This window comes from Cricetulus griseus, chromosome 4 (genome assembly GCF_003668045.3).
Source record: "Cricetulus griseus strain 17A/GY chromosome 4, alternate assembly CriGri-PICRH-1.0, whole genome shotgun sequence".
In the NCBI taxonomy this organism is placed as follows: domain Eukaryota; kingdom Metazoa; phylum Chordata; class Mammalia; order Rodentia; family Cricetidae; genus Cricetulus; species Cricetulus griseus.
This window is the reverse complement of record NC_048597.1, coordinates 70,846,119-70,863,811: the sequence shown is the minus strand read 5'-3', so window position 1 is coordinate 70,863,811 and position 17,693 is coordinate 70,846,119. Positions and strand designations below refer to the sequence as shown.

The following is a 17,693-nucleotide window of genomic DNA, read 5'->3' as shown; positions in this document are numbered from 1 at the left end:
AATAGTCTGGGGGAGGGTGAAGACAGCCAAGTAGGGAAGCAATTGAGGTCTTGGTGGATCACAGCTAGCATGCAGTGACTTGTAGGTTTGCTGGGGCCTGGGGCAGGGGAAGGAAAGTAGATCCCATGGGGCTAGAAGCTCCATTTGTCTATGCCAGATATGGAATGGAGAAGAGAGTAGGACGTGCCTGACCCTCAGAATCAGCCCCTTCCATTGAGTGAGCCCTTGGGGTCTAGGTAGCTGGATTGGGTCTCTTCTGTCTTACCCAGCAAGATCCCACCATCTGCCTACAGCTCAGTGACCTAGAAGCATTATTTTCTCCCCTGGCCATTTCCTGTAGATAGTGTTCAGGCAGGCTCCAGGTGGGGAGCTCTGTTCCATAGCCAGGACCTGAGAATGCTGAGGTGGAGGTGTGCAGCCAGGCATCAGTTTCTTGGCCCTTCCCTACTTTCCTACACACGATGTAGGGAGGTCCCAGCATGAGGAAATGCAGAATTTTGGAGTCTACTATGATTATCAAGGTTTCCATTATGGCTGAGGCTCACCCAGCTACCAGCAGGAAGAGATGGCCACTCCTCACCATCCTGAACAGATAATTGGCCTCTGAGCTTACTGTGGATCCTCAGTTTCCCATGATCAACTCCTGCACTCTTAAACTTGGCAGCTGCCCTTCCATGCTTTATATACGCTATCCTCACCCTTCTAAGGTCCTCCTGGACCTTTATCCTGGGGACTATGCTTAGCATGCACTTGCTAGAGACTGGAGGGAACCCTGGTCCATTTTAGCCAGAGAGGGAAGAAAGCAATAGGCATGATTGACTCATAGACAAGCTGCCTGTGTCAGGTTCTGGGGACAGGTTGGGACTGGCTCGAGTCTGTCCTTGTCTGATGGTTCACAGATAAGGGTTCCTACATCCATTCACATCTACTTGCCTAAAATGTACAGCAGTCAGAACCAAAGATTTCCAGATCTCCAGGAGACCCCAAGCCCATTGGGAGCCACACACACACACACACACACACACACAGCCCTGTTTTTCTCTTTGAAACAAGGTCTTACTATGTAGCCCTGGCTGGCTTCGTACTCACAAGAACCATCTCTCTGGTTCTGCCTTGTGACTTCTGGGATTAAAGGTATGCCCCACTACATCTGGCTGAAGAGCCCTTTTTTCAACTACATGGTGCTAAGTGGTTTCTGTATGGCAGCACAGTGAATTAGGACTGAGGGGAGTGGGCCTGGATGATTGGGACACACCCATGAGGAGCGTGCTCAGTCAAACTCTAAACCTTAGGTCTTCCAGGTGGTGAGGCCTTGGGGGTTGTAGTTTACAGGAGACCCTACCATATAAAACCATACTGACCCAATAGTGAATTCTGTACCTGTAACCTTCCTTAGCCTTCTAAAGGAAGTAGAACAGCTCAGTGGGGCCACAGGTCAGTATCAGCCACTGACCCTGAGGCTGTTCTACAGGCTCTGTTCTCCATCTCATTGACAAGCAGCATGGGAGGATAGACCCAGGGCAACCTCAGGGTCAATACCCTGGCAGGAAGCTGTTCCCACAGTCTGGAGCTGCAGTCCTCAGGCTGTCTTCTCCCTACCCACTATCCCATCCCACTTTCGGCTCTGGCCAGATCTGACAGGCTGATGGGGACATGAAGAGACTTGGGCTAGCTAGGCCTTTGCCTCAGTGTTGAATCTTTGTGTATTACTCTCAATGAGAGGTGATTGGGGACCTACATCTGAGTCACAGGCCAGCATAGGTGGTTGAGAACTTGGGGTGGTGGCAAGGTAGGTAGCTGGGGCCTGCAGCCTCACAGCCTTTCTCCTTGGGCTGTTCCACAGTCCTAGCTACCTGCTTTTCATCAGCTAGAGCAGATCTAACCTTCACCCTGGGCTGAGGGGTGGGGGCATATAGCACACCACTATGTCCTGGCAGCTGGGCTGCTGTACTTGCCTCAGGCTTAACCAAAATGGGTTTGTGGCTGGGGCAGTAACATCTAGAAAATGCACAGAAGACCAAAACAGCATCAATGTAAGATCTGGGCTGCATTCCCTCAAAACAGTGTGTTCTGCTCACTGGTCTGGGTGACTATGATGAAGTAGGTCAGAAGTAGGGCATTCTGGTCTGCATGGGGAAACTGAGGCCAGTGGGCACCTAGCATGAGCACCTTTGGGCGTCTCACAGTACAGCCTTTGTCAACGGCTGATCCTTGAGGCACGGTGGATCCTGGGGCAAGTTTCACTTTTCACATTGGGGTGGGGAGGAGCAGACAGAAGGCAGGGAATCCAACCTGGGCCCCTTTCCTTGGAGTACCCTCAGAGCTTCCCCGGGCTGTCCGCAGCTCTACTCTCTCCAAACCTGTTTCCTACCATGTGATGAAGGAGTCATTGGCATGTCCGCAGCATAGCAGGCACGAGAATGGCCTTAGTGTCTGCTCCTCCCCTCCCTGTACTTGTTTTCCTCCAGCAGTCAAACTCCCCAGGTGTGGCTGCTGGAAGGCTTAGGGTGGAGTAGCATACATCTTACTGGCTCTGATCCCCACAGCCCATCTGTCATTTCCCAATAGTCCAAAGCCAGCTCTGTTTCCAGGGCTTCTGACGAGAGCCTCAGTCCAGGGACTTTCTAGCCCAGGGCAATCCCAGACTTGGTCTTTGCCCCACTGTTTGATATATTGTAATAGCTTTCAAAGAGTGAGAAGATATTGACTTGTGTTTTAATGAGGAGCTCAAGACACAAACTGGGTACCCTGTGGGGTCATGCATGAAAGTCCCCACTAAGCTCTGCAGTGACCTTGACTTGGAGACCTATGTGGAGTGAGGAACCTGAGAATTTGCAGCTTGACCATACCAAAACATGTCTGGAGGAAAGTGACTTACAGTTAGGGTAAGTAAGTAGCTTGTGCCAGGATGGTAATTTTGCCCCTGGTCTACTTTGTGAGACCTCAGTTTACACAACTGTAGAGGTGGATGGGCGTATACACATTCACTTGGGGGTAGATTGAGACCTCAGAAGAAAGACTGCCAAAGTCTCTTGGTGTGGGAGTGGCGGTGGGGTACCGACCCTAGGGCGTGATGCTGGGAGCCAAGACCTGAGGCTGGCGACCCGTCAGGCCTAGCTGCAGAGTCCCGCCCCGGCCTGTGGGGGGCGGAGCCTAGTCCGCCCCGCCTGGGTGCGCCCCGCCCGATTGGCTGCTGGTCGTGGCCGCTGCCAGGTCCGCCTTCACCGGAGCGGAGTCAGTAGAGCTGGAGCGGCCGAGGCGCCCGCGGAACGCGGTCCAGCTGCCGCCTCTGCCGGCTTGCAGCCTCGAGCCTCGGTCCGATGCCGGCCGAACTCAGACAGGTTAGAAAGAACTCGGTCCCCGCGGGGGGCGGGGGCGGTGTCCTGAGGCCCCGGCCTACCCAGGAAGACCCGCTTTTGTTTAGGCGAGCCGCGAGCCCTCGGCAGCTATTGTCTGCTCTCCAGCCGGCTTTGCTGACCCCGGAGGCAGGAGCTGTGGCGGGAGTGATCCTGCTGCCCAGCACGGAGGGGGCGTGTGCGAGCACCATGCGTGGCAGTGCGGCAGGGGCTGGAGCCCCGCGTGGGGGCGCAAGCCGGGAGACCCAGCACTCGGATCGAGCATGACTCGGGACGGGTGCACCCCTCCAGAATCGTGGGACAGGTGGCGGGGGTCCAGGGGGCGGGGCACAGGGCCTTCCCAGTGGCCCCTCCCCGAGCAGAGTGAGGCCCGCCAGCCCAAGGAAGCTGGCTGAGGCTTTTGCTCCCTGGGGGCTCTCTCGCTTCCCCTCCACCTCCCTTCCATGCTCCTCCGACTACACTCTGGGGACTAGTGGAGCAGCTTCTAAAGGTTTAATGGAAGCCCTCTCTGCCTCGGCATTGCACGTGAGGGGAGGCTAAGGGAGGAGCAGAGGCTGGTACTGCCCATGTGTGGTGGCGGGAGGGGTCTGCTGGCACCAGGCTATATGCTGTCCAGCATATACCTGTACTGTGTTCAGAGGGAGTGGGGTTTATATAGTAGGCTGGGAAGCTGAGGCTGCATGGAGCAGGGAATGCCTAAAAGACACTTGGGGGTAGAAGGGAACTCTGTCCCATACCTAATGTGGTCCATAGCTATGTTCAGACCACTGACTGGCCAGGCAGTTGTGGGTTTATGGTCAGTGTGTGTCTGGGTTCCAGGCTTAAGGAAAGCTGAAAATGGTGATGCTTGACCCCCTCCCCAGCTTGTTCAACCCACCACGTGTCCCTTGGCCTTTTAGCCACTGTCTGGGTAGGCTCACTGCTCCTGTGGGCTGTGGAAGGGTTGTACAGAGGCATAAAGGAGGTGGTGTTTTTGTGGTAACCAAGGGCCTGCAGGTAGGAGATGCCAGCCTGACTTGCCCTACATTCTGCTTAGGAGGGCCATGCTGGAGTTGATAACTTAATCCATCCATCCACTGGTAGCCGTCTTGTGCCCTCTGGGGGCCTGACCCCAGAGATGTAGGCTCCAGGTATGCATCTCACTTCATTTTGTTGTTGATGAATGCACAGGGCGGTGCTCAAAGGCCTATGGTCTGTTCTGCATGATGGAGACTATAGATGCTCATCCATAAAGTGTATGAGCTGTTATATCCTAGTACATCTTGGTTTTCTCTCCATGGTCCTGGCATTGGGCAGATAGGTGGGATGGGTTTCTGTGTCCTTCCCTTCTTTGCATGAGGAAGCTGAGCTCCCAGAGGTTTGTGTTCTTCATTGCCCCTTGGCCTCTTTTAGGGAACATGATGGTTGGGTAGTCCCCCACAGGCAGGGAGAACGCTAGCAAACCCCAGGTCTGTTCAGCAACCCCTCTCCTGTCCAGGCCCTGTAGCTACAAAGTATGGAGAAAGGATATGGCATCTACTAGAGGAGAAGAGGTGAGGCTGGAGCCAGGGACCATACATAGTTGGCACACATGTGTTGCACAGGGCTGTGACAGTATTCAGAAAGGTGTCCATGTCTGGTCCAGAGAGGAATAGCCCAGAATCAGCTGTTAGGCTACAGGCAAGAAGTATGGGAAAACGAATTGGCTGGTAGGTAGGTATGAAAACGAAGACACTTTACCAGCCTTTCCTGTTGAAAATCAGTTGTGCTGCTGGTCAGCACACCATTACACGGACCCACCTCAGAGAAATGATAGAAGCTGAGTCCCAGGATGGCCTTGAGCATCTTGCTACCAAAGGCCTCAGTTTCCCCATCTGTATGTACTACCACTGAAAACCCAACAGTCAATTGGTGACTGGGTGTCAGTGGCTCCTTCTCTGTATGTTGGAAGCACATGTAAGGGCTAGTACCAATAAAGGATGGAAGATAGGGTGTGTTTGAGAGCAGGGGGCATGTGCATCCATCAGTGCACTCGTGGCTGTATTTCTGACTAGGAACTTGTACATATATTGCATATATATGTGCTCCTGTTTGAGGGGTTAGAGACATGCGCTTGTATGAGTCCAGATCCCTGCCTGTGTGTGCCCAGGCATGAGTAGCTGGCTTGACTTTCTCAGGACCAGGCTGACTTAACACGTCTGCCTGCCTGCCTGCCTGGGTGAGGTCATTAACTGCTTTTAGCTTCCCATTTGCTAGCAAAGACTCTGGAAGCTCAGGATCCCTCAGCCCATATGTTAGTGGGTGATTACTGCAGGTTGCCTCCCTTTGCTGGATCCCGGTTCTCCAGACCACTCCAGTTGCTATGTGTCATACCCTCAGCACAGCCCAGGGGCTGTGATTCTGTCCTTCCTTGTTTACCATATAGATAGGGAGTAGGGTAGCGTTCTTCTCTGAATGTTTAATATATGTAGATGCATGCAAATCTACAAAGGGGCCCTGTCCTCTGGCAGAATGTCCCAAGCAACATGTACCCTCAGCCTTGCTCCTCCCCCTCCTTCATATCTAGGAATGCAACCCCTAGGTCCAATCCCCCCCCTCCAAAAAAGAGAAAAAACCTAACCAAACAAAAACCCCTCTTGACTAGCTCCCCAGGGTCCAGCAGTGAGAGCTAGGGCTTGATATTCAGTCACCAAATAGAGATGGGACAACCCAGACTTCAGCACAGAGCTGTCCCAACTACCCAGTGTCCTTGGAGAAGTGCCCAGGTCACCCAGTCTGGCATTTTTCCAATTGTCCCCACATTGGGCCTCATCTATTTTTCTTTCCCAGAGAACAGGGTCTCCTCTTCCTGGCCAGGTCCCAGCAGACATTCCTTCTCATCCCTAGGAAAGTAACTGCCAAGGCACTGTCCTGAAGAGGTGAAGCAAAGCTCAAAGGCTTCCTTGTCACATGTGTTCCTGAAATCCCCCTGCTAGGATTGCTGAAGTTCTGGGCAAACCTCCTCTGCTCAGCCAGGCCTCAGTTCTCTTATTTATAAAGTCATCTCTTAAATCTCTAGGCCCTGCTCCTGAGGGAGAGAGAGGTGTGCTCTGTGCCTCCACTTTCTTGTGTTACCAGAACCCAGGATGTCCTGTCATGCTACTGCTACACTGACACTTGTCCACTTGTCTCCATCAGGGGCCAGGGACTCCCCCAGGGCAGGAGCTGGTCCGAGAAGGTTTACTGTCCTGATGGCCTCTGCAGGAAGGCCTGTTGTAAAGGCAGCCTGGTCCCCTGCTTAGCACATCTCCCAGGCCAGGGAAGGGCATTGTGGTTCCGGAGCTGGGGGAGATGCCATGTGAACTACTAACCCTCCCTGGGCCTTGGGTGGGCGAGGCACAGCCTTCTGCTGACCTAGCCATGGTTACAAAGGAATGTGTCCCCTCTAACCCACCCACGGTAGCTTGAGTTCCACTGCCTGTCCAGGCCAGATGCCAACCCTGAGATGTTGACAGGGTGAGGCCCTGAGCCCAGGACAGACCATGGGCTCTCAGATCCATGTTCCACTCTGCACAGCAGGAACTGGCCTGTCCTTTGGAGTTGGCTTCCACACTGACTAGTCTGACTCAGTCCATGGCTGTTTTTCCTAGGATTTGGGCATCATGCCTCTGCACAGGGTGGTGGCAAGGTGGTTGCAGGTAGGAATCCATATATCTAGTGTCTGGTATGATGGTTGGTCTCCATGTCCCAAGAGCCTCTGGGCTAGAAGGAGCAAGGATATCATAGCACTGTGGGTGCCTGCAGTACTCTAGAAGGTGGGCATCTTGGAACTGTGAGGACTTCTGGCTGATCTTGGCATGGGATTGTGTGAACTGTGCTGAAACTGTGACTCTAAGACTTGGTCATTTGGACCTTATAGTGTAGAATGAGGAGGAAGGCCAAATTGAGGAGGCAAGTGATGTCAGGAGAACATCTTGCAGGACATTCTGGGTCCCTCTTGGGGCCTAGAGAGGCCTGTGGTAGAGCCATACAGCTCGGGGAAGCCACCTTGCACCCAGGAGAATTGAGCCACCCTGGCTTTGTCAGGGTACTGTCCAGGTCTCAGCCACCAGGCCCATATACCACTTTCTTGTCCACCAAGTCACCAAGAAAGTCAAGATCACAAGGACAGTATGCCAGGTGCCTTTGGGTCCAGATGGACTCCCCCCTACACCTCATCCCTAGGTTGAAGAACTGATAACCCCTGGTGCATGGTCACCAAACATCTAGGCAGAATCTATTGTACATGGAGCTTGACCTCTGACACCCTTCTCCTTCCAGGAACAGAGCCCGGGTAGCCAGGCATCGCTCGCCACGATGCCAGAGGCACCTGAGGTGCTGGAGGAGACAGTGACGGTGGAGGAAGACCCTGGCACGCCCACCTCCCACGTGTCCATTGTCACATCAGAAGATGGCACAACCCGGCGCACTGAGACTAAGGTATGGCTGGGCCCAGGCAAGAAGAGGGCAGCTTGGACAACCATAGCCATCCCTCTGTGGGACAGGCATGTGAGCTGACCCCCTAAGGACCACTTGTTTGGATGGAGAACCCTGGCACTGTCCAGGTCTCTAGAGACACCAAGCCCAAATGCTACTTTCTCGTCCATCAGGTCACCAAGACGGTCAAGACTGTGACCACAAGGACAGTACGCCAGGTGCCTTTGGGCCCAGATGGACTCCCCTTGCTGGATGGTGGCCCCCCACTTGGTTCTTTTGCTGATGGGCCCCTAGACCGGCATTTCCTTCTGCGTGGTGGTGGCCCAGCAGCCACACTCTCCCGAGCCTACCTCAGCAGTGGAGGTGGCTTTCCTGATGGCCCTGAGCCCCGTGATATTCCAAGCTATGGCAGCCTGTCCCGAGGGCTTGGGGTACGGCCCCCACATACTGGCTTCCTGGGCCCAGGGCCTGGTGATGGCTGCTTTACACTGCCTGGCCGCCGAGAAGCCTTCCCCATGGGCTCTGAGCCTGGACCACCAAGTGGCCGCTCCCTGCCTGAGCACTTCCAAGCTGAGCCGTATGGCCTTGAGGATGATACACGGAGCCTGGCTGCCGATGATGAGGGTGGCCCTGACCTGGAGCCTGACTATGGCACAGCAGCTCGGAGGAGGCCTGAGTATGGGCGGGGCCTTCGTGCCAGGTGAGCACCTGTTGCTTATGACTGCCTCTTCTGTGAACTCTGTCTTCCACTCCCAGCTACAAAGTATCCCACAGGTCATCAGGCTACATTTCAATTTGAATTGGCTTCATCTCTTCTCAAGGATGGCAGCAAGAACGGGCCTGGGATGATAGGCATTGAGCTGGTGTCACTGCCTGAAGCTGCCTCTGTTCTAATAACCAGCTGGCCATGAAGACCCAGGCCTCAGATGCTCATGGTGTGACTCTGCTTAAGGCCTCTGATGTTTTCATCATGCACACTAGCTGAAACCCAAAGGCCCTGGTTCTTCTTGTCATGGCCCTTGATCCTGCCCTTTATGCCGTCCCCATTTATATCCGTAGCATGAAAACAGGACCACACAGCCTGAGTCTGGAGTTTGCCATGTGACTCTGGGCAAATTACCAGACTTTCCTAGTCTCAAACTCTTCCCTGGGAAATGGGCTTGAGAATTCATAGGGCACCTGAGAGCCAAAGACATGTCTCATCAGATGGTCTGATTGCAATGGCCACTTGCAGGGAGGGTATTCTACCTTCATGTGCTGGTATAGTCAGCAGATGTTACAGAAAGGAAGGAGGTAGGGTTCCTGCCCTGTCACTGACAGATGCCACATCTAACCACATTAAGCCATGGTTAAATAACACTGTTAACTGGTGTACGTCCTGACATGGGAGGGATGCAAGCCCATTAATGGCTTTGTTTGGCTATAACCTTGACCTTTCACTGATTGGGCTGTGGTGTCCATACTGTGTTTAGGACTGAGATACAGGATGCTGTCAGTTCCCCTTCTCAGGGAATTCCCAGACCCCTGAACAGGGTAACCGGGTAGGGCTGCTGGCTACTGTGAAGTTGTTGACAGGATTTGTTCACCCACACAGGGCCTTTGAGGACACAGCAGATGATGCCGGTGAGCTGATAGATGAGCGACCTCCATTCCCAGCAGCAACGGCTCCTCTGGCCCAGCCTGAGAGGGGCAGCCTAGGCAGCTTGGACCGAGTAGTGCGGCGCTCACCTTCAGTGGATAGCGCCCGAAAAGAGCCACGCTGGCGGGACCCCGAGCTGCCAGAGGTGCTGGCCATGCTGCGGCACCCTGTGGACCCCGTGAAAGCCAATGCAGCAGCCTACCTACAGCACCTCTGCTTTGAGAATGAGGGTGTCAAGCGGCGAGTGCGGCAGCTGCGTGGTCTGCCCCTGCTTGTGGCATTATTAGATCACCCTCGGGCTGAGGTGCGGCGCCGGGCCTGCGGGGCACTGCGCAACCTCTCCTATGGCCGTGATGCTGACAACAAGGCTGCCATCCGGGACTGCGGGGGTGTGCCAGCCCTGGTGCGCCTGCTGCGGGCTGCCCGTGACAATGAGGTCCGTGAGCTGGTCACTGGTGAGTGGGCCTTGGCCATGGCTGACAAGAGCATGGCTCAGCCCGTAAGTGGGGAAACAGTGTATCAGGCTCAGGTGCTAGGATGGGTCCCCAGCTCTCTCATCCATGGGGTTCCTGGCACCAGACCCTACCTCCCTAGTTCTTTACCTTCACGAGTGCAGGAGTAGGGCTTGCGCCTTGGAGAATTGGGGTGGGGGGTCCATAGGGCTATCTCTCTATGGCCCTGTGACCTCAGGAGCATTTGCCTGTCCACCCACTCATGTAGCAGGAATGGATGGGATAAACTGTCACTGGCTATGCCATTCTTAGAACTTGTCCCTTCCCTGTTAGCTGAAAGCCACTACTAGGTGCTGCCAGTACATCTTGCCAGGCTTTGTGGGACCCTAGAACCTCTTATAGCTTTCACCACTCCTAACTTCTTATGTGAGCTGGGTGCTTGCCTAACATGTACAAAGGCCCTAGGTGCCATCCCCGGGACAACCCAAAAAACCCAGGAACAACTGTGCTAGCTTCATGTGCCTGCTGGAGGACAAGGAGGGAAAGATCACAAGTGTCATCCCTGGGGAGGCCAAGGCAGGAGGGCCATGGTCAACAGTATTGACTAGTGGCACATTACAGGCACTCTCTGGAACCTGTCATCCTATGAGCCCCTGAAGATGGTCATCATTGACCACGGCTTACAGACGCTGACCCATGAGGTTATCGTACCCCACTCAGGCTGGGAGCGAGAACCCAATGAAGACTCGAAGCCCCGGGATGCTGAGTGGACAACGGTCTTCAAGAACACATCAGGCTGCCTGAGGTGTGGGCAGGGGTGGGGCATGGGCCAGATCTGCAGGGTGGCAGGAACTGCCATGCTCATAGCCCAGCTCACCCAGTCTTAGGAGCTTCTGTGCCACATCCTAAGTCCCTGGGATTTCCAGTGGTGCTGTCCTCACACCCACAGTTGGAATCCTAAGTCCCCGAGGTCCTGCTTGACCTTCAGTTTTGTACCATCCTGACCCTGCAGGGGGTCCTGATGTTGGGAAGTGCTGTTGAGAGGATGGGGCAGAATTATCTGCACATCATGGATTCTGGCCTCTTGGGGTCCATCTTTGTCCTATTCCAGTTCAGCCTGGGATCCAGGGAACCTGCTTCCTCCCCCACAGATCCAAGGCTAAAAGCCCATTAGGACAGTTGGGCCACCCTGTTCACCCTCACTGGGATCCAGCAGGACCCATTGTGCAGATGAAAGCCACTGAGGCCTAGTGGGCTGGGGTGTTCAGTAAGGCAAGAACAGGGATCACGGGTGGTCCTGCTCCCTTCCACCCAGGAATGTGAGCTCAGATGGTGCAGAGGCCCGGCGGCGACTCCGTGAGTGCGAAGGGCTGGTGGACGCGCTCCTACATGCCCTGCAGTCAGCTGTGGGCAGGAAGGACACAGACAATAAGGTGGGTGGGGCAGGTGGGAACTAGCTCACAGTTTTCCCTTCAAGTTCTCAAAACCCAATGGTCACAGGAACAGGACCCAAAACTGGGGAATTCCCTAGAATGGCACCGGTGGGAGCAGGTAGGAACTACCCAGAGCAGAGGACATAGTCTCTCTTGGCAGCTCCCCCCAGCTTAGGCCGACAGTGCCATTGGTGTTCACTGGCCATGGCTGCACACATAGCGTCTGGGAAGATCAGCACCCCCTTGTCCGGTGTTCCTGCCCAACCAGGCCACATCTTCCCACAGTCAGTGGAGAACTGCGTGTGCATCATGCGGAACCTGTCCTACCACGTGCACAAGGAGGTTCCGGGGGCTGACAGATACCAGGAGGCTGAGCCTGGGATCCAGGGCAGTGCTACAGCCTCCCAGCGTCGGAGAAAGGATGATGCCAGCTGCTTTGGTGGCAAGAAGGCCAAAGGTGGGTGGGTGAGACTGGGATACATCCCCTTCCCACTGCTCCCAGGGCTCGGCTTTCCAGCATCCATGGCAGATACTCCTGGAGGCTGGAAGTCATCTAGTCAGCCCCATGGGCATGCAGCAAGTTGGGAAAGGCGGAGACCCAAGGCCCAGTTTAATCCTTTTTTGTGGGCCATGGTGTGGTATCTACCTTTGTCCCTGTACTCTGGGGAAGGATTCCAGGGGCCCACAAATGACACTACCGGGCTATATACAGAGCAGCCTGTAACCACACCCCTTTACTTGGCCAGGCACCCTCAGCACCTGCAGGGTACAGATTTCAGGTACTGGTATCCTCCAGCAGTAGTAGTGGGACAGGTACACGGCCTTCACTTGCCCCTGACCATAGGTCTTCCCTGTACCCTGTGGGTACTGAGTCCCCAGAGTTCCTCAAGTGAGGTTGCACAGCCTGCTTGCTTGACCTGGCATGGGTGGGAGTATGAGTCCTGGGAGGGTACTGCTGCTGAGGCTCATCTCCTCTTTCCTGTGCTTCCTCCGGCCGCCCAGAGGAGTGGTTCCACCAAGGTGAGTCCCTGTTTGTTCTGCTGTCCAGGTCTGGCAAGTGCAGTGGGCAACAGAGTGTCATCCATGCTCCCTAAGCGCCCACAGTTATTTCCATGACAACTATAGGGCAGCTGGGATGCCTTCCAGCCTCCAAGCCCTGCCCCACCCCCAGTCCCCTGGAAGGGCAGCCATCTCCATGACAACAGCATAGACATGACAGAGGCTGGAATGCTAGCTCTGGACTGGTGGGGAGGCCCAGGGGCTGCTGCTTACAAAGTCAGAACAAGCTACCAAGCCAGCACTGGGACAGAGCAAACAGTGGGCAGGGCCCAGGGAGTGGCCAGTACTGGGGGACCATCTGTCCCTGATGAAGTGGGTGATGTGTGGCACAGAAGTCCTGTAGGGTAAACTGGGCAGGAGCACCAGGTCATCTGCACCAGCTTGCTACCTGCCAGAGCTCCCTCAGCTGAAGGAGAAGGGGTTGAGAGTTCAAACTGGCTACTGCAGGGGCTCGACCTAGATGCTATGGCCATCCTTCTGTAAAGGATGGCCCATGTCTGGCCCCCACCAATGGGGGGCAGTTTTCCTCTTGGATGGAAGTTTTTGGCCCAGTCCTGTTGCACTGAGGTCCAGCATGTTGTGTCACTGGCCCTGATGAGAGCTGAGGTCTAGGTATTCAGGACATGGTTAGGCTGTTCTAGGCTCCACTGCCACCACTGTCCTGGGCCAGCCTGCCTCCTTGGAGGACAGTACGTCTCTGCCAGGGCTCTGAACAGGAGAGGGCTGTGCCTAACATGGCACAGACTTGTCCCTTGTGGACTCTGCCTCTCAATGCCTACCACCCTTCTGTTCTAGGTAAGAAGGATGGAGAGATAGACCGGAACTTTGACACACTGGACCTGCCCAAACGAACTGAGGCTGCCAAAGGTATATGGGTAAAGAGGCAGAGGTGGGGAGCCTGGGACCTGTGCTGGTCAAGGGGTCAAGGCTTTGTGCCTTTGAGTAGGCCTGGAAAGGGGTGGAGAGTCAGATAGCAAACAGACTCATCCATCAGAGTTCAGTTTCCTAGGGAATGGTCATGGCTTGGTACCCCCCTGAGGGTTCAGTCATTGTGCATAGGTGTTTCAGATAGACCCTTCCACAGTCACTCAGCAAGAGAGGTGGATTGGAGGGTTACTGACAGGGACTCAGCTGGATTACTTCTAGAGGGTATGACCCAGGGGCTAGGGTATAAGATGGGCTTTTGCAGTCCAGGGTGGATCACCCTTGCTGTCTGTTGTCTGCTAGATTTCCAGTGTACACTGCATTGTGTTATGCACTGGGAACTAACCCTATTGAGAGAAAAGACTGCCCTGGTGGGGCCCAGGATATCAGAAGAACCCAGATGCCCTTAACTGGGGTGTGGAAGACCCCAGGCATAATAGCCAGCCTGTGTTTTTGTTGTTGGGTTTTTTTGTTTGGTTTTTTTTGTTTGTTTGTTTGGTTTTTTCGAGACAGGGTTTCTCTGTGGCTTTGGAGGCTGTCCTGGAACTAGCTCTTGTAGACCAGGCTGGTCTCGAACTCACAGAGTTCTGCCTGCCTCTGCCTCTGCCTCTGCCTCATGAGCGCTGGGACTAAAGGCATGTGTGACCACCACCCGGCCTCCAGCCTGTGTTGATGCTCTGAGAGGATAATGTTTTGGGAGAACTTGAGGGGCAGGAGTCCCAGCAGGCTGGAGTGGAGGGTAAATGGGCACAAGGGTAAGGGGAGAGTGATGAACTGTGGGGTGTGGGAGTAATGTTCTGAGCTAGGCAGAAGCTTCGGTCTAACACAGGCAGGCTTGAAGGCTCCTTACCTCTTACCTGTGAGGCCTTCTTGTAGGCACCATCCTTGCTGCCAGGCTGGGCCTCAGTTGCTGGGGAGCCTGGAATGGTTGCCTGGGATGCAGGGCCTGTTGTTAGAGGTGGGGCCTCAGCTATACAGTCTTACTTACCAATGAAGGTGATCCCTATTGTCAGAGGGGGTAGGTGAGCCTTGCATTTAGGGGTACTGCCCTAGTCACATCCAGGGGAGGTGAGTTCTGTTGCTAAAGAAGTAGCTCAGTGTCCATCTCTCTCTACCATACCTCCTAGATGTGCAGGCTACCAGATGAGCCCAGGGCCAGTTCTTTGCAAGCAGGGTTAAGGAAGGAATGGCCTCATCTACCTGCTCTGCCTCCTGGCTGACTGTCAGTTTGCCCATCTCTGAATGGAGACATTAACTGATACTAAACATGACTAGACTGCTCAGTATTTGTCCCAGGAAGCTCACCCTAGCTCCAGAATGATGAGTAAGAAGGGGCTGGAGGAGGGCTGGAGTTTCATCATCACTCTGGCCTGCCATTGCCCTGTGTCTAGGCTTTGAGCTGCTGTACCAGCCTGAGGTGGTACGTCTCTACCTCTCACTCCTTACGGAGAGCCGGAACTTCAACACCCTGGAAGCCGCAGCTGGTGCCCTGCAGAATCTAAGTGCCGGCAACTGGACGGTAAGGAGTCAGGTTGGCAGGGAGGAAAGACCTGGATGGAGGAATTCCAGACACTCCACTGGTTCTGCCTTGAGCCTTTGTCTCCATCTGGGCCAGTGGGAAAAGAGGGGACAAGCACATCCTCAGGGTCAGGTGGCTCTGAGCACTGTGCCCTGGCCAGGGTGGTTGGTGTGGTGTTGTTGGGGTAGATGTTGTGTAAGACAGCTCCCCTCTGAGCAGTCACCTCCTGTGCCACCCTCACAGTGGGCCACGTACATCCGCGCCACGGTGCGCAAGGAGCGTGGGCTGCCAGTGCTGGTAGAACTGCTCCAGTCGGAGACTGACAAGGTGGTGCGTGCTGTCGCCATTGCGCTTCGCAACCTTTCACTAGACCAGCGTAACAAAGACCTCATTGGTGAGGATGCTAATGGGTGTAACCCAGGACTTGTGAAGTGGCAGGTGTTGGGGACAGGTCATTGGAGGATGGAGTTGAGGGGTCCAGACTCCACCCTTGTGGTTGGGCTGCTCCTGTGCTGAGCTGTGGGAGCTTAAGTCTTCCTCTCTCAGTCCTTGAGGCTCAGCCTTCTGCTTTAGAGGTTATAGCAGGCCTGGAAATACCCTTTGTCTGACCACCCCTCCTTCCCCCAGGGGTAGGGCAGGATGTGTCCTAACATCTGATCCCGCCTCTTAGGGAGCTATGCCATGACAGAGCTGGTGCGGAATGTTCGCAATGCACAGGCACCTGCTCACCCTAGTGCCCACCTGGAGGAGGATACAGTGGTAGCCGTGCTCAACACCATCCATGAGATTGTGTCCAATAGCCTGGACAATGCGCGCTCCCTTCTGCAGGCCCGTGGTGTGCCTGCACTGGTGGCACTGGTGGCCTCCAGGTGGGTGAGGGCAGGGTGAGTTTTGAGGGGTGGAGGGAGCCTGGAAGAGGTAGACTACTGACCCCAACCCTGGCTGCTGCTGCTGCAGCCAGTCAGTGCGGGAGGCCAAGGCAGCGTCGCACGTGCTACAGACAGTGTGGAGCTACAAGGAGCTTCGTGGAGCCCTTCAGAGAGATGGCTGGACCAAGGCACGCTTCCAGGTACAGCTACTCCCCCTTCTCTCTCACTTTGCCAGGTCTGTCCCCAAGCAAGAGTGTCATGGGCCTTACCTCTTATTTGTGTTTTGTGCCTCCTTAGTCTGCTAGCACTGCCAAAGGACCCAAAGGAATGCCAAGTCCTGGGGGCTTTGATGACAGCACACTGCCACTGGTAGACAAGAACCTTGGTGAGCACAAGCTGGGGAGAGGGACATGAAACTTACCCCTGAGGCTAAGGGGTAGCTCCCATGTGCTAATACACAAGGTAGGTGGGGTTAGGGAGACAGGACTTTGCTGTTAAGACAGCCTCAGTGCTTGAGGCTGTTCATGCAGTCAGCCTCTTGGGAACTCTGTGGCTGCCCAGGGAGCCAGGGTGGGTGCCAGCAGCCAGAGGCTGGGAAGGGGTGCTAAGCATTATAGAGGGTCACTAAGGACTGTCCTGTGGTGAGTGTGTGTGCCCTGCCCTCCCCATACCTGCCCACTGCTCACAAGCAGATACTACTCATGCCTTACAGATGGGGAGAAGTCAGCCACCCGAGATGTGATTCCCATGGATACACTTGGTCCAGGTGAGTGCAGGCACACAGGGAAGAGGACCAGGGATTTCATGCTGGGAAGATAAAATGGTAAAATGTCAACAAAGAGCTAGGTGTTGTGGAGGCCCCAGAGCTGGTTGGAGCTGGCGTGGAGACCAGAAGTCCCTGTCCATGGCTTTCTCTATTTGGGTTGAAGGAAGATCACCTATCTCCACGGTGCCTTCCCCAGAGCTCCCCTCATTGCCTGCTGTTCCACCCTACAGATGGGTATGCCACAATTGATCGGAGGGAGCGGAGGACACTGGGCAGTGACTCCACAGGGGAGACCTCTGAGAAGGAACTGTTGAAAGTGAGTGACAGTGACCAAGTACCCATTGAGGCTTAATGTTTTGGGCTTGTCAAGAGAATAGCCATATAGTGCTAAGTTTGATCAGGGCTCTGGGACGTGGCTGGAGTGGCACTCACTTGCAGGACCCATGAAGTAGTCCATACATCAGACACTGATGCTGAGGGAGGGGATCACTGCATACACCTGCTGCAAAGGAGCAGATGGGGCAGCTCTGCCTGGACATGGGCTGCACAGGACCAGAGTCTGAGCGAGTGGATCTGTACCCTTCTCTTGTATGTGTGTGGGGGCAGGTTATCCACTCTGGTCCCCTGGAAAGGGAGGCATCTGCCACCAACTAGGTGACAGTATCCTGGCTTCATGTACCAGCCTCTGTGTATATCTGTGTGCCACTCCATAACTAGTGTGAGCCACACAAGTTCCAGGGCTTGACCCCCCTGTACTGCCTTGGCAAGCCCACCTCCATCTTACCCCTTCCTTGCCCACATCAACCAGCCTAGCCTGCCATTTAGTTGCAGTTAACCTGTCTTTTTTTCCTGCTTCTAACTCCTGACTGCCTGCTCACCATGCACTGCAGTCCGACCCTGGCAGAAAGGCCCCTCCACCTGGGCCCAGCAGGCCCTCGGTCAGACTGGTGGACGCCGTGGGGGATGCTAAACCTCAGCCTGTTGACTCCTGGGTCTAGCTTGCATGCCTGGTATGTTCCTTCATTTGATTGGTTTTCCTATCTGTGGACTGGGGCTTCTTGTCTGTCTCAGCTGCTGCATGTCTGAGCTCCTGTGTGATCCTTGGCATGACCCAGGAAGACACTCCCAGTGCTCACAGCCCTGTCGCAGCCCCCAGAGATCAGGGTTATGAGGAGACAGGCGCTCTTATTTCCTCAAATACCCTCATCACAGGGCCCTGTGAGGACCAGCAAGATAGGACTG

General features: G+C 54.9%; 1 protein-coding gene across 5 annotated transcripts in view; it reads left to right on the top strand.

Moving 5' to 3' along the window:
- Arvcf (ARVCF delta catenin family member) overlaps positions 1 to 17,693 on the top strand; it is a 58,556-nt gene that overhangs the window by 39,926 nt on the left and 937 nt on the right. For 2 of the 5 annotated variants that reach the window (XM_035444718.1, XM_027413117.2), the window contains exons 5-19: positions 7,635 to 7,793; positions 7,964 to 8,490; positions 9,385 to 9,884; positions 10,503 to 10,686; positions 11,197 to 11,314; positions 11,600 to 11,771; positions 13,169 to 13,240; positions 14,689 to 14,816; positions 15,060 to 15,210; positions 15,487 to 15,685; positions 15,774 to 15,885; positions 15,983 to 16,070; positions 16,398 to 16,451; positions 16,682 to 16,767; positions 17,342 to 17,461. In XM_035444718.1, coding sequence (XP_035300609.1) covers positions 7,635 to 7,793; positions 7,964 to 8,490; positions 9,385 to 9,884; positions 10,503 to 10,686; positions 11,197 to 11,314; positions 11,600 to 11,771; positions 13,169 to 13,240; positions 14,689 to 14,816; positions 15,060 to 15,210; positions 15,487 to 15,685; positions 15,774 to 15,885; positions 15,983 to 16,070; positions 16,398 to 16,451; positions 16,682 to 16,767; positions 17,342 to 17,449 — 2,658 coding nt within the window. In that variant the 3' untranslated portion in view covers positions 17,450 to 17,461. Of the gene's footprint in view, positions 1 to 3,249; positions 3,342 to 7,634; positions 7,794 to 7,963; positions 8,491 to 9,384; positions 9,885 to 10,502; positions 10,687 to 11,196; positions 11,315 to 11,599; positions 11,772 to 13,168; positions 13,241 to 14,688; positions 14,817 to 15,059; positions 15,211 to 15,486; positions 15,686 to 15,773; positions 15,886 to 15,982; positions 16,071 to 16,397; positions 16,452 to 16,681; positions 16,768 to 17,341; positions 17,462 to 17,693 lie in introns of those variants that run through there. The other 3 variants (XM_035444719.1, XM_035444720.1, XM_027413120.2) reach the window with 2 other exon arrangements.